The 14,579-nt window shown below is 47.2% G+C and overlaps 1 protein-coding gene across 6 annotated transcripts in view; it reads right to left on the reverse strand.

The window, feature by feature from the left end:
* Positions 1-14,579, reverse strand: part of LOC135912444 (uncharacterized) — an 861,485-nt gene that overhangs the window by 458,478 nt on the left and 388,428 nt on the right. For 4 of the 6 annotated variants that reach the window (XM_070532623.1, XM_070532621.1, XM_070532622.1 and 1 more), the window contains exon 3: positions 876-1,181. The exons of the other annotated variants lie outside the window; for them this stretch is intronic. In XM_070532623.1, coding sequence (XP_070388724.1) covers positions 876-1,181 — 306 coding nt within the window. The remainder of the gene's footprint in view (positions 1-875; positions 1,182-14,579) is intronic. 6 annotated transcript variants of the gene reach the window in all.

Here is a 14,579-nt window from a genome sequence, read left to right on the forward strand (position 1 = left end):
TGCTAATCTGATTGTGAGGGCCGAGTTGTTATTTCCTTGACTGTTTGCGTGGTTTCGTCGAACATGTAGCGCTTGAGACCAATGTGCAGTGTCTTAAAATTCAAAGCAAACTTTGTTCTCTTTTCTTTAGCGAACGCGACTAGATGCTTTCGCGCATTTCGTATTTTGAGGGAAAAGTCCTCGCCCACGCTGAAGTTAGTTTCCTTAAACTTATGACCATTCGATAATATGGTGTCTTTAATCTTAGATGAAGTAAACTTGACGATGATTGGACGAGTGTGGTTAGGTTTGTAACGCCCAAGGCGATGGGCGCGTTCAATGTTCTCAGGGTTAATTGTTATGCTCAAGTTCTGACAGCAATGGTTGATGACTGTTTCCTCAGAGCCAGCAAAATTTTCGGATGGGTTATTATCGGGAATGCCATAGAATATAAGATTATTGCGGCGCGAGCGATTTTCTGCATCCTCAATTCGCGCATCTAGAATGTGTAAATGTCGAGCAAACCCAGCACTCACAGATTTCATTGCTTCGAAATTGGTTTGAAGATCTGAAAAAGCTTGGAAATGGGCCTCCAGATTGGTCATTCGCTTAGTCAAGCCAGCTATCGCAACTTCAGTGGAATTTATCTTAGTTTTGAGGTCTTGTATTTCGAAAATGAGCTTGTTTGACCGGCGGATACATTCTTTAGTTCAGCGAGGACATGGTCGATAGTGTTAGGGCCGGGGTTAGATTCGATATCACCTGCCAAGAGCAGCAAGGCACGCAAAACATTGCCGCAATCAGCCACAAGAAAAACGCAGCACTGCGGGCTCGGCAGCTGCACTAAGAAGTAGTTGCTAGTTTTTTTTTGCAAACAGGGAATACTTGTTACCAACCTGCATGATGAACACAAGAGGATTAGTGACTTGTGCGGGAGCACAGCCACCGAGCCCACAGAGCGGCGAAGCCGGTTGCAGCACTTTTATATCGGCGGGTGATGGCAGTGGTGATGCGGCTTTCCATTGGGCATCCAGGAACAGAAAACCGGGTAGTGGCGTTGGCGGACACGGTGAGGCGTTGATCTTGGGCGGAAGCAGGAATAAGATGCCGTTATCACAGCAGCTCGGTGCTGTAGTCGAGACAGTGGCGGGGGAAAGGGCGAGATGAGCAGCGAAGAGCGCGTTGGCAGCGACGGCAAACACCTGCATGATGAATACAAGAGGATTAGTGACTTGTGCGGGAGCACAGCCACCGAGCCCACGTAGCCTCGGCTTGCACAAGAATAGCCGGGATGGAATCCTTGCGAGCTGGTAGCCTGTGTGCAACAGAAAGTTCTGAAGGCTGAAACTCTATATCAAACTTTTCTGCCACTTGACCCAGTACGGATATCAGGTCCTCGTTATGCCAAACGGAGAAATCGTGTATCTCAAGATTACACCTTCTGGTGTACTGCTCAAGGGCATTGATTTCAGTGGTCATACTGTGGAGGGCTGCAGCCTGAGAAGAAACTGTCGATGACAACGTCTCGCACTGGGCACGAAGCTGGCCAAGTTAAGCTTGGCTATCCGACACCGCCGAAAGCACAGAATCGTATTTTGAGGACAGAAACCAAATAGACTTCTGTATTTCCCCAACAGACTCAGTCAGCTTTTCTCCCGAGGTTTTGAATTCCAGAAGTTCTTCCATCTTAACTACAAGTGCTTCTACAATGGTAGTAAGCTGATAAAGTTTGTTCTTGACGTCTGTTAACTGATGTGAGAACGAAACATCGCTATTGGTGGATCCAGATTGCCTACATGTCTGACAGGACCAAGCTTCGCGTTTTTCGGACGTCATTTTAGTGTAGGTAGCCTCGGCAACCCCCAAACAACTTTTGCGAAGATGATACCTCCACTTGCACAAAGACCACGTTAAACATTTACCATCCGCAGGTAACGCTTGGGGGCAAACAGCACAAATATTCGGCATCTTGTTGCAGTAAGCGGCAAACGAGGACACGTGAGAAAAATACAAAAGCAGGTTGATACAAGGACTCACCTGCCGACAGCAAGATAAAAACAATCACTTGCTGGTCACGGTTTGCCGCCGACTGCACAGAAGCCCGGCGAAAGCGAGGTTTAAATAACCGCAGATGGACGTGACGTCAGGGGCGTTGACTTCAGCGACATCGCTGGCGGCAAAGAGCCGACTAGAAGCGTCCCAGGCAGCAGGTCAGCAATCCGCATGCGCCGATGTGTATTCCAGGACGAAGCAGCCTTTGCAGACAGAAGATCCTCCTACTGTATCAGAATGGGCTATCGCGCATGTGCGCCTACGCAAGTACATAAGCATATGAATAAACGACCAGTTGGTCATTCTTTGCTCAGCAACAAGTCGCCTCGGTCCGTTACTTCAAACACGATACATGGTGTCAGGAGTGTTTGTCACGGCAGCAGAATGGACGCCGTCAAGCCTCCGGAGCCGTTGCAGCTTTCCGGAAACTTGAGAAGAAAGTGGCTACTGTTCAAGCAGAAGTTGGAACTCTACATCACAGCGACGTCGTCAGACAAGCCAAGGAAGGAAGCTGTAAAAGCGGCAATACTTCTCAGCACCGCAGGTGAGGATGCCTTGGACGTGTACAGCAAATTCGTGTTTGCCGAAGGTGAGGACAAAGAAGATTATCAAACTTTGGTCAGGAAGTTTGAAGAGTACTATCTTCCCGAAGGAAATGAGGTTTATGAAAGGCACGTTTTCCGCCTTCGAGTGCAGGACGAGGCAGAACCATTTGAAAGCTTTTTGCGGAATCTCAAGAAGCAAGCGAAACTCTGCAACTTTGGAGAGCTTGAACCATCCATGATAAGGGACCAAGTGGTCTTTGGCATCAACGACAAAAAGCTCAGGCAGAGGTTACTTAGCGAGAAGGACCTTAGCTTGCAGAAAGCTGACCAAATGTGCAAAGCAGCCGAAGTTTCTGCGCAGCAAAATGCATCATGGTCGAAGGAAAGGCTGCAAGTAGAGTACACGAGAGAAAATGAACGAGACAGCAAAAAACAATATCGATGCCGTCAATGCGGAAGAATTCATGCGCCAGAAGAATTTCCGGCTAGCGGAAAGTTTTGCTACGCATGCAAGAAAAAGAGCCACTTCGCGGCATATTGCAGAAGACGCCAGATAAACTAAGTCGACGAAGCACAAAAGGGCGATGATAACTTCGATATCCTGAATATCGGCGTGTGCGGCATACCTGATGGCGCGGGAGCAGATTGGACAGTTCGCGGCAAGAGAGCCGGCCAAGAACTGCGATTTAAAGTAGACACTGGCTCGTAAGCCAACCTACTACCTCTGTCTGTGTTCAGGCGTGCCAATCGAGCAATGGAGCCAAGAAACAGCACAGCAGTTTTAACGGCATATAACGGAAGCATTATCAAGCATGTGGGAGTCTCAACAGAAGTCCTGAGCAGAAATGGCCAAGAACGTGACGTCACATTTTAACGCGACAGCGTTAAGGAGCTCGTGTCGCAGAAAAGCCGGTGTCGTCGGCGGCGGTGTCGGCGTCGGCGGCGTTGGCCGTGAGCGATAAATCCCTGCAGGCACTTCATGAATAAAAAACAACTTGCAAGATGGGCTGGGTGGGAATCGAACCAGGGTCTCCGGAGTGTGAGACGGAGGCGCTACCACTCAGCCACGAGCTCGATGCTTCAAAGCGGTGCAAAAGCGTCTCTAGTGAATGCGGTGTTGCCTTAGAAGCGTCCGTCGCTTGCTCAGGCGCACATTTCGTTGCCGCGCCGAACGCGGCGCTGCTCGACGCTCACCGCGTCCGATGCGGGCGCGTAGTCGCTGCGCCGTAGCCCACTGTCTTACAGCCCTTTGCGGGTCGACGGGAACGCTGTCGCGTTCCACTCTTGAAGGCAAAGCTTAAGCGTCCTCCAATTTTTTTAATGTGAAGAAAGGTCGCCATGCCATGATTGGTCTCAAGGCATGTCGGGAATTCGGGCTGATTCAAACAGTGAATGCAGTAGACTCAAGCGAAGAAGTCGCTCCCCAGCTGGCTTTTCCCCACCTATTTCGCGGAACCGGCTGCGTAAAGCGACTGTACAAGATGGTACTGCGACGGGATGCCATTGCAGTGGTGCAGCCTACCCGAAGGGTACCGTTGGCGATGAAGGAACCGCTTCGCGAAGAACTGAACCGCATGGAAGGGGCCTCTATCATTGCGAAAGTGGACGAGCCTACCGACTGGGTAAGCCGTTAGTTGTAGTAAGAAAAAAGGACGGCCGGCTTCGCATATCTTTGGATCCAAGGGCCATAAACAAAAGTATAATGCGGGATCATTACCCAATGCCATCCCGGGAAGACATTGAAAGCGAAATATCGGGTGCAATGTACTTTTCTCGGCTTGACGCAAACGCTGGCTTCCATCAGATACCATTGGACGATGCTACGTCGTGCGTGTGCACTTTCGCAACGCCCTTTGAGCGCTACAGGTTTTTAAGGCTGCCGTTTGGAATCTCTTCAGCGAGCGAGGTCTTCCAGAAGACATTAACAGAAATATTCGAAGGCCTGACAGGAGTACGCGTATACATTGACGACATACTGGTCTGGGGTGACTGGACAAAGCAGCATAATGAAAGGCTTCGAGCCGTACTAAAGCGAGCGGAGCAAGCTGGGCTGGCGTTTAATGAAAAAAGAATGTGTATTTTGCGTGACACAGGTGACATTTCTTGGTGACGTGATCAGCAAAAACGGTGTCCGTCCCAGCCCAGACTTAATTTAGAGCATACACGCCATACCACCCCCGACGGATAAACAGGTGGTTCGAAGAATGTTGGGCATCATGAATTACTTTCGCAAATATGTACCCTCACTCAGTGCAAAGACGTTATTACTTCGTGGCCTTATGAAGGCAAGCGTGGTGTTTGAATGGACATCAGCGCACGCACAGGAATGGGCTCAGATCTGCCATGCACTGATACACCCACCGCTTCTAGCACTCTTCGATTCAAAGAAAGAAACGAAGGTAATGGCAGATGCCTCGGGAACCGGCATTGGTGCCGCCTTATTGCAAAAGCACGGAAACGACTGGCGTCCAGTCACGTACGCATCGCGGGTTCTGAGCGAGAGTGAAACGCGGTATGCTCAAATCGAAAAGGAGGCGCTCGCTATAGTTTTTGCGTGCGAAAAGTTTCATCAGTTTTTGTATGGCCGCAGGATCCTGATCGAAACTGATCACAGGCCGCTGATTGCTATCGCTCAAAAAATGTTGTGGACATGCCACCAAGGCTGCAGCGATTTTTCATCCATCTCTTCAAATATGATTATGTCTTGCAATTCATCCCTGGAAAAGACTTGCTGCTCGCAGATATGCTGTCCCGTGCTGCCACGCTGCCTGGGTGCGCTGAAGAAACGGAAGACGTGGATACCCACGCAGTTCAAGTGGTCTCGAGCCTTGTAAGCACAAGAACAAAGCAGCGACTGGAAGAAGAAACTCGGATGGATCCGTATTTCAGCAGCGTTATAGAACAACTAAACACATGCGCGACCATTCAAGGGGAACTTCAGCCGTTCACATCTGAGTTGGCGGCAGTGGATGGCATACTGCTTAAAGGAAGCAAGATTGTCATACCAAAAGCCATGAGGGCCGAAATTCTGCGGCGGATACACGAGGGTCACTTGGGACAGAACAAATGCAAGGCCAGGGCACGTAGGCTAGTTTTTTGGCCAGGACTCGGCAGTGATATTGAGAACCTGGTACGAACGTGCCATGTGTGTCAGAAATACGCCTACAGCCAACCGAGTGAGCCCCTGCTGCTACGGCCTACACCGGAATGACCATGGCACCGTGTCGGAATTGACCTGTTCGAATACGCAGGGCACTCGTACGTGGTAGTGTATGACGACCACTCAAACTTCCCAGAGGTTGAAAGGTTGGTGGGCACAACAGCGACTGAAACCATTTCTAAGATATCTGCAATATTCTCTCGCTATGGCATTCCTGCGCAAGTCTGCACTGACAACGGGCCCCAGTTTGCTTCAAGTGACTTCGCTGCTTTCGCAAGACGGTACGACTTCGAACATATAAGATCCAGCCCTAATTTTCCGCGCTCAAATGGCCTAGCCGAAAAGGGGGTACAGATTGTTAAAAGAATTCTCAAGAAAGCTACGGAGGGCCGTGAGGATTTCTGGTTGGGCCTTTTGGCTTATCGATCGTCTCCCTTAGAAGATGGACGGTCTCCCGGAGAGTTGCTGCAAGGTCGTCGTCTTCGGACAACTGTTCCCGAGTTCAAGACTGATGGGGGATGCCCTGTATCAAAACATCGGCAATCATTGCGGGGCAAGCCACTATCGCCTCTTGAAGCAGGAAACATCGTTCGGATAAAAAATGGGAACTGGTCACGCAAAGCAACGGTGCTTAAAGAAGCAGCGCCACGTTCGTATATGGTCCAAACTGAGAGCCACTAACAGCTGAGGCGCAATCGACAACATTTGCGGCGAACAGACGAGCACTGCGAAAACGTGAACGACTACGAGAGTAGCCGGGAAGACACTGAGCCGGAACCGAATAACGTATTACAACCCGTCGAAGCTTTTGAACCGGTAAACGACGCAGGTGACACTGCGGCAAGCCGGCAAATGACCGGGGTTCCGGGCTCAGCCGGGCAACAAGACACACCGGGAAACCCATCCGCACTGCCAACAATTCGTCGGTCAATCAGATCCCGGAGGGAGCCGAAGCGTCTTTGCTACGACGAAAACTTTCGTGAAGTCTGCTAGCCAAATTGTTTTTCTTTTTGTGTGTGTGTGTGTTTGTTTGTGTGAAGACAAGCATGTCTCCCAAATTGTATGAAGAAACGATGTATCAGAATGGGCTATCGCGCATGTGCGCCGATATCGTTTGCCACTTGTTTCCCTGGCTCTCCTTTCTCTCGCTGCCTACGCAAGTACATAAGCGTATGAATAAACGACCAGTTGGTCATTCTTTGCTCACCAACAAGTCGCCTCGGTCCGTTACTTCAAACACGATACACTACAAGCTGACAGGGATGCAGCCACGTAACCTGCCGACAGCAAGGTAAAAACAGTCACTTGCTGGTCACGGTTTGCCGCCGACTGCAGAGAAGCCCGGCGAAAGCGAGGTTTAAATAACCGCAGACGAACGCGACGTCAGGGGCGTTGACTTGAGCGACATCAGTGGCGGCAAAGAGCCCACTAGAAGCGTCCCAGGCAGCAGGTCAGCATTCCGCATGCGCCGATGTGTATTCCAGGACGAAGCAGCCTTTGCAGACAGAAGATCCTCCCACAAGCTGACAGGGATGCAGCCACGTAACCTGCCGACAGCAGGGTAAAAACAGTCACTTGCTGGTCATGGTTTGCCGCCGACTGCCGACGACATCTGCTGCAGTGTTAGCTGGATGCTTGTGGCCTCCTACGAGTATGTTACATTACGTTTTACATTGACGTAACGCTTCCGAAGCGTTATGGCGTGGCTTTGCACTTACCATTTTGAGACACTAGACTACAGCCAGGAAGCAGCAACCTTTCTTACTACAAGTTAGTTTGTGTTCTCAAAGTCCTAAAACACGCATTTCAAGAGCGCATAAACGAGTGGAACATAATGAAGCCCTCAATAAAATTTGATTGTCAAGCCAGTAGAAGTACAACTGTATACGTCTTGTATCAGTAGTGCCTTCCTTTTCCTATTCTAAAGTTTCATAAAGCACGTAACACTACAGCGCCAACCTAGTAAGCTTAACAAACGAAGGTCCAAATGGTCAAAATATGTTCTTTCATCGTTTGCGATGCCGTCGATTTCTCGTCAGGGCATCGACACCACACCGCGCCACAAACATCGTCCCAGTCGCTGGCCCAGCGCGCTATCGCTACTTCGAGCAACATAACAAAGCCAGAGAGCTTTGTGTTGCACTGTCCCACTGCAGGTTATAGCAATTGCGCTTGAAGCGAAACCAAAACTGCCAAAAAATACTTGTAAACTAGTTCGCCAGCCAGCAGAATGCCAATCCGAAGCGTGTACTTCCCATCATTCCCATGATGGTTGAACGATCGCAGCGCCGGATTTCCCTCTAGGTGTACTAATATGAAAATCTATGCCTACACCCGTTGGAGATGAAATTGTGCCGCCAGGGGAGAAACGAGCGCTGGCGTCTAGGATGAAATAATTAGGATGAAACTTGGCGTGCACTGATGCCCGCTTTGGCGACCGCTTCGTCAGAGAAACTGTCTCGCACCTGCGGCGCTCGTGCTAAGTCAGCCGTGGCAGATCATAGCTTCTCGCGCCTTACGGGAATCTGCCTTGTAAATACCATCACAGATGTTTCTGTGGGAGCAGTAGCGACCGTCGAGCCCGGGCCACATATATTGAAAATGTAGAAGGCAGAGCGCCTTGTCAACCGCGGTTGAACGCAAGTGGCTGATAGACAACCGGTGAAGATGACTGACTCAGCACCAGCGTCGCATGCACGATAAAGTCTGTCCGACGTACCTTCAGAAGCAAAGCTCTGGCTGGTGTTGCAGAAGTCGGGGGGCGTGCTAGTGCTGCACTTAGTCTCACAAGTTGGCTGCTTGATGAAATCCTATTTATTCAATCATGTTTTTTTGCAAATCGAAACAACGTGCCATTATTTCGTATTATTTTCGGCGCCTCCAGGACACCAAAACGGTAACGGGGACACTAAAGCTAGATAGAACGCGGACTGGTCCGCAGGTTGGAGCCGCGGAGGCCTGCGCGTGCCAGGGGTGTATAAGATCGTCTGTCAACTTTCATGGACAGCCACGCTTCGGCCTCCGCGGCTGCAACCCACGGGCCGCCCTGCTTCCAGCTTTGATCCTCCCGCTACACCTTGGGTGCCTTGGAGATCCTGCGCCACCTACTTTACAATAACGTGAGGTGCTCTCCTGAGGCCTCCGTTTGCCGGTCACATGTGCCCTCCTGGAGGAGCGCTCGTAAAAAATCTAAGCTATGATCGCGACAAAAAAGCAACCCACGACTTATACATCAGGCAGAACATTGCCCCTTCACACACAGCGATCACCAAATGGGGCGTCCGTGCCCACTGCCTCACCGCGCGTGCAGCCAGCAGGGGAGCGTAAACTAACTCGAACGCACTCCGCAATGCCGGCATGTGTAGGGGACAAACGTCTACAAATGCGCTAAGAAACCTCCTCCGTAATACCTAGGCAGAGTCATATATTCAAGGCCCAAAACCCCTAGATTTTAACGCGTTAGCGTTGAGGAGCTCATGTCGCAGAAAAGCCGATGTCCCAGTCTGACCTAAAGCCGCCTGCTGTAGACTAAGTTTGCCACAATAAGTTAGTGATCTGTTTGCTTTTTCAGATATGTAAAACACGTTTGAAAAATAAAAGTACGCCTGCCGCAATAGTTTCTCTTTAGCTTTGAACTAACAACAGTGCACAAAATACCGACATGAGCGATCGCGCTCCCGCGTCGTCTCTATACAAGGTAGCTTTGAAAACACTTGCACGACCATTCTATATTGTATCAAAAGCTGTTGTACGATTTCATTTTTCGGAGCTCAACAGTGTCACTTAGTAGTCACGGTGAAAAATGATGAAGTCCCAGTCTCGAAGTCAAAACTGGGAGTTACAAGTTTAACTAATTATTTATTAGGCGGACTTGTGCCCAGCACAAGCAATTCATTCGCAACAACAACAGCAGCAACAACAACAAGAACAACAACAACAACAACAATAATAATTATTATTATTATTATTATTATTATTATTATTATTATTATTATTATTATTATTATTATTATTATTATTATTATTATTATTTATGCACCACAAGAAAAAATACATAGTAAGCGGGCCTGTCGAAGCCTAAATGGCTTGTGTGACTAGGCCCGGAAGTGCCGGCCACAGCGATGAGGTCAGTGTATGTACATACATGCGTAACCTTAGTGCCGACAAAACATTGTGCAAACAAAATGAAAATAAATACATGGTAATACAATGTAGCGTGAACATATTTTCACGCTTATATAGATGAAAAACAGAAAATTTGATACATGGTAGTGCAACATAGTGAACATTTTTTTATGTTTACATAGAACAAAAACAAAAATTAAAAACAAGGTATGGCAACGTAATGAACATTTTTGTAAGCTCATAAAGATATACAGGTTATTACAACGAAATTACTTCAAATAAACACATACCCATACATAAAAGAAAACTCAAATGGAAGATGACGCATCTTCTTTAAAACCTTTTTCGACTGAACCGAGAAAAATTCGTCAGGTAGATCATTAAAGATTTTGGGCACATAGACGCATCGCCGTGCCTCGCCATACCGAGTTGACGAACGAGGAACATTGAAACGAAGGTTGTCCCTCAAAAGTCGAGGAGCTACATATTTTTCTCTGAATTGGTCGTTTCAAAAATGACGAAGGACAACAGTTTGCTTAAATAATGACTGAAATGAAGGAAAACCTAACGCGGAAAATGAATTGTCACCTGACATCTGGCCGCAGCCATAGGCAACACTTTTCAATATATTTTTTAGTAAATTGTCGATTCTCGTCTGCCATCTCAATGCGCACCCTATTGCAAAAACCAGCGTCTCCCAGCGCCTTCCAGTGTGAAACCAGCGCGCTTTTTGGCGCTGGGTCGCACTGGGTACGCTGGCACTCCCTGGGACTCACTGGGACACCAGTGAGAACGCTGGATAAGAGCCGGGTCACACTGGAAGAGACGCTGGTTCCACTGTCATAACGCTGGGGCGCACTGGCTTGTGCTGTAAAGGCGCTGGTTCTCGCTTCAGTTCGCTGGTTCGCACTGGAAACTGCGCTGGTTGTGTTTGTGCCGCGCTGGTTCCAGTACGCATGGACGAGCGCTGCTGAATAATTATTGCTTTATGCAATTTTACCGCTTGATACTAGTCTCTTGTCCTAAATAACGCTAGATCTTGGGGCTATAAACCCTATTTCGTGTCACAGCTTGGAATAAAGGTGCGTGAGCTGCCCTGTTCATTCATGCACATTTGAAACTGAAAAGTACGTTCGTTTTTTTCCCCTTTTGACTGGACGGGTAGCTAAATTCTTGAACGAAACCACGTAAACGCAGAGGACGCCGCGTTTTTTAGTAGTTCGCACATAACGTATGACTGGGAGTTGTCGCCATTGTCGCAGAGTTGTGGAGTGGACATGAAATGCAGAAGTCGTTCAGACGCGCGTGAACGGACCCCGAATTCTAAGCCTATCGCTCACTGATATTATCACACCAATAACAAAGCTGAAGTGATTCGTGCGCTTCCATTTTTCCTATTGTACTAAAAAAAGTTCTGAGGCTCAAATACGCACATTTTAGCTTTCGCCATCTACCCGTTCCGAGATCGGTCCCCACCGAAGCTTAGGCCTAGCGTATCCACCGAGTCCGTCCTCACGCTATCGGCGTGTCTAGGCTCAGGAATTAATAAATATAACAAGGATAAATAACTCTATTTTAAGCTTTCGCATCGGTGTTCTTAAAAAAATAATTTCTTTAATGTATACAGTGCCAGCACAAGAAGCGATGACCGCTTATGTGACGCGTCCCAGCACTAGCCGGCGCTTCTCTGATGAAGATATGACTAGACAGGTGTGTTGACTGAAAGGCATCACTGATCTAAGGAAATGTTGCATATCCTTTGCGTGTAGAACAAGAAACGGCTATCGAAATAGGCAGTAACGGCTCATACACCGTCGCGGGTCGGTGGTTCATTTAGGACTTTTTTTTCGAAGTTAAAATAGCAATCGCAAGTGAAAATTGATGTGGAACTTCCAATCATGCTGCTGAATACGGACAGCAACGTTTTCTTACTGGTACAGGCGTGAGTTTTAGTTGCCGGGCGAACGTAGCTTTGCGAAACAAACTGCTTCTCGGCTTTGACATGGCAAATTACCCTTGCGTTTCCGTCTGCTGGCGTGGCGTAGCGGTGAGGTGCCGGGCTTGGTATCTGTAGGTTGGACGATCGAATCCTGGTCGGAGCAGTTTTATTTTCCGCTTTTTTCTTTTTTTTATTGCACTAAAACGCTCCTTATTGCTTTCTGTATTCAAAAGAATATATACGGCGTACAGGCACCGCATATTTAACGCGCTAGAGCTGTTTTTCGCGCGAGTAGCCAGTGCCTCCCAGCACGCTGCGCCTTCCCAGCGCCCCAGCATGCAGCGCGCTGCACTGGGCCCATAATCCGGCACACTGGGTCCCAGTGGCACTGGGTTTTGCAATAGGGGAGAAGGCGAAAACGGTGATTCCGTATCGCAAGATGCTGTATGCGAGTGCATGCACTATGGTTTTCTTTGCCCATAATGGCGTGAAACCTTTTATAATAAAAAGCAACCAAGCGACACTCCTAAGTTTGCCACACAGATATGCCAGATGATGCTGCCACGACATGCTGCTATCAATAAATAAACCGAGATATTTCACAGAGTCTACATACTGAACAGGGGTACATGTACATGAAATGCAGTGCTGGTCATGCAAGAAAACTGGAATGTTTATTGCTGTGGTCTTTAAGGGATTTCCAAAACATATTACCTGTGTCTTCCTGATATTTACATTAATACAATTTTTCGCAAACCAGTGCATTAAACTGAGTATTGTATGTTGCAGGGCGCCCACAGCCTTTTCATAATTTATATGCTTTGTTAATATAACCGTATCGTCAGCATACTGATAGATAGCGCCTTCAGAAATTACTAGAGGAAGATCGTTTACGAATATGTTAAATAAAAGAGGTGATAAAATTGAGCCCTGGGGAACACCGGCTGTAAGCCATTGCTTGAAACTGATGGTTTCCTTTTCACCCATAACTATCTGTGACCTACCACACATGTAGTTTCGCAGTACCCTGTGGAATGGTCCTCTGAATCCCATTAAAGTTAATTTCTCTAGTAAAATGTTATGATTAACTGCGTCAAAAGCTTTCGCTATGTCTAGAAATAGCGCACAGGTGAATAAGTTGTTTTCAAATGCAGAATATACTTCATCTGAGAATTCTTCTAATAGGACTGTGGTACCTCGATTCACAACAAAACCAAACTGTCTGGGCGATAAAATCGAAAACTTCATTAAGAAAGACATCATGCATTCGTAATGGAATTTTTCTAGTATTTGGGAAAGTACCGGCAAAATTGAGATTGGCCGATAGTTTTCAATGATATCTTTCCTGCCTCCTTTATATAGTGGCTTAACTATGGCCGTTTTCAGAGTCTCGGGAATTACTGCAGTTTCTAAAAAGCCATTGATTAAAAAACGCAAGCTGTTAGCAAGCACATCGAAGTTTCTTCGCAGAGTGCCTACAGATATGCCATCTAATCCTGGTGGTTTATTTTGCCGAAAACTAAAAAGCATCCTTTTCAGGTCAGGTGTTGATAAGCTAGGCAAGAACGCGGATGCCGACACAGATTCCTTCAACGTGCAATTATTTTCCTGTTGGGATAAAGCGTTTTCAGAAGCACGCGAAAAAAAGCGGTTGAATGCGTTAACTACCCTATTTTGTCGTCTAGAAATGTGTCAATGGGATTAGAAGGCACGTCACTTCCTCTCCTAATAATAATAATAATAATAATAATAATAATAATAATAATAATAATAATAATAATAATAATAATAATAATAATAATAATAATAATAATAATAATAATAATAATAATAATAATAATAATTTTATTTTATATCCACTGCAGAACGAAGGCCTCTCCCTGCGATCTCCAATCACACCTGTCCTGCGCCAACCGATTCCAACTAGCACCCGCAAATTTCCTAATTTCGTCGCACCACATAGCCTTGTGGCGTCTTCTACTGTGTTTCCGTTCCCTTGCTACCCATTCTGTCACCCTATCATCTAACCTTTATCTAATCTGTGCATTACATGACCTTAATTAAATTATGGGGTTTTACGTGCCAAAACCACTTTCTGATTATGAGGCGCGCCGTAGTGGAGGACTCCGGAAATTTCGACCACCTGGGGTTCTTTAACGTGCACCTAAATCTAAGTACACGGGTGTTTTCGCATTTCGCCCCCATCGAAATGCGGCCGCCGTGGCCGGGATTCGATCCCGCGACCTCGTGCTCAGCAGCCTAACACCATTACATGACCTTGCCAGCGCGATCTTTTATCTTAATGTCAATTAGAATATCGTCTATACGCGTTTGCTCTCTGATCCTCTCGGACTCTTAAAGGTATGCCTAAAATTCTTCATTCTATTGCTCTTTGTGCGGTACTTAACCTGTTCTCAAGCTTGTTGGTCATTCTCCAAGTCTATGCCTCATATGTCAGCGCCTGCAAAATGCGCCCATTGTATGCCTTCTTCTTCAATGATAACGGTAAGCTTCCAGTCAGGATCTAACAATGTCTGCCGCATGCAATCCATCCTATTTTTATTCTTTGATTTACCTTCTCATGATCAAGGTTCCCTATGATAATTGACCTTGGTAAACTTACTCTTTCACCGACTCTAGAGGCTGACTGGCGATCCTGAATTCTTCTCTTGCCGAGCTATTCATAATTATCTTTCTCTACTGCATATTATTCTTTAACCCCACTCTTACAATCTCTCTGTTAAGGCCCTCAAAATTTGGTGAAATTCGCCGGCAGTGT

Source organism: Dermacentor albipictus, chromosome 1 (genome assembly GCF_038994185.2).
Source record: "Dermacentor albipictus isolate Rhodes 1998 colony chromosome 1, USDA_Dalb.pri_finalv2, whole genome shotgun sequence".
Classification (NCBI taxonomy): Eukaryota; Metazoa; Arthropoda; class Arachnida; order Ixodida; family Ixodidae; genus Dermacentor; species Dermacentor albipictus.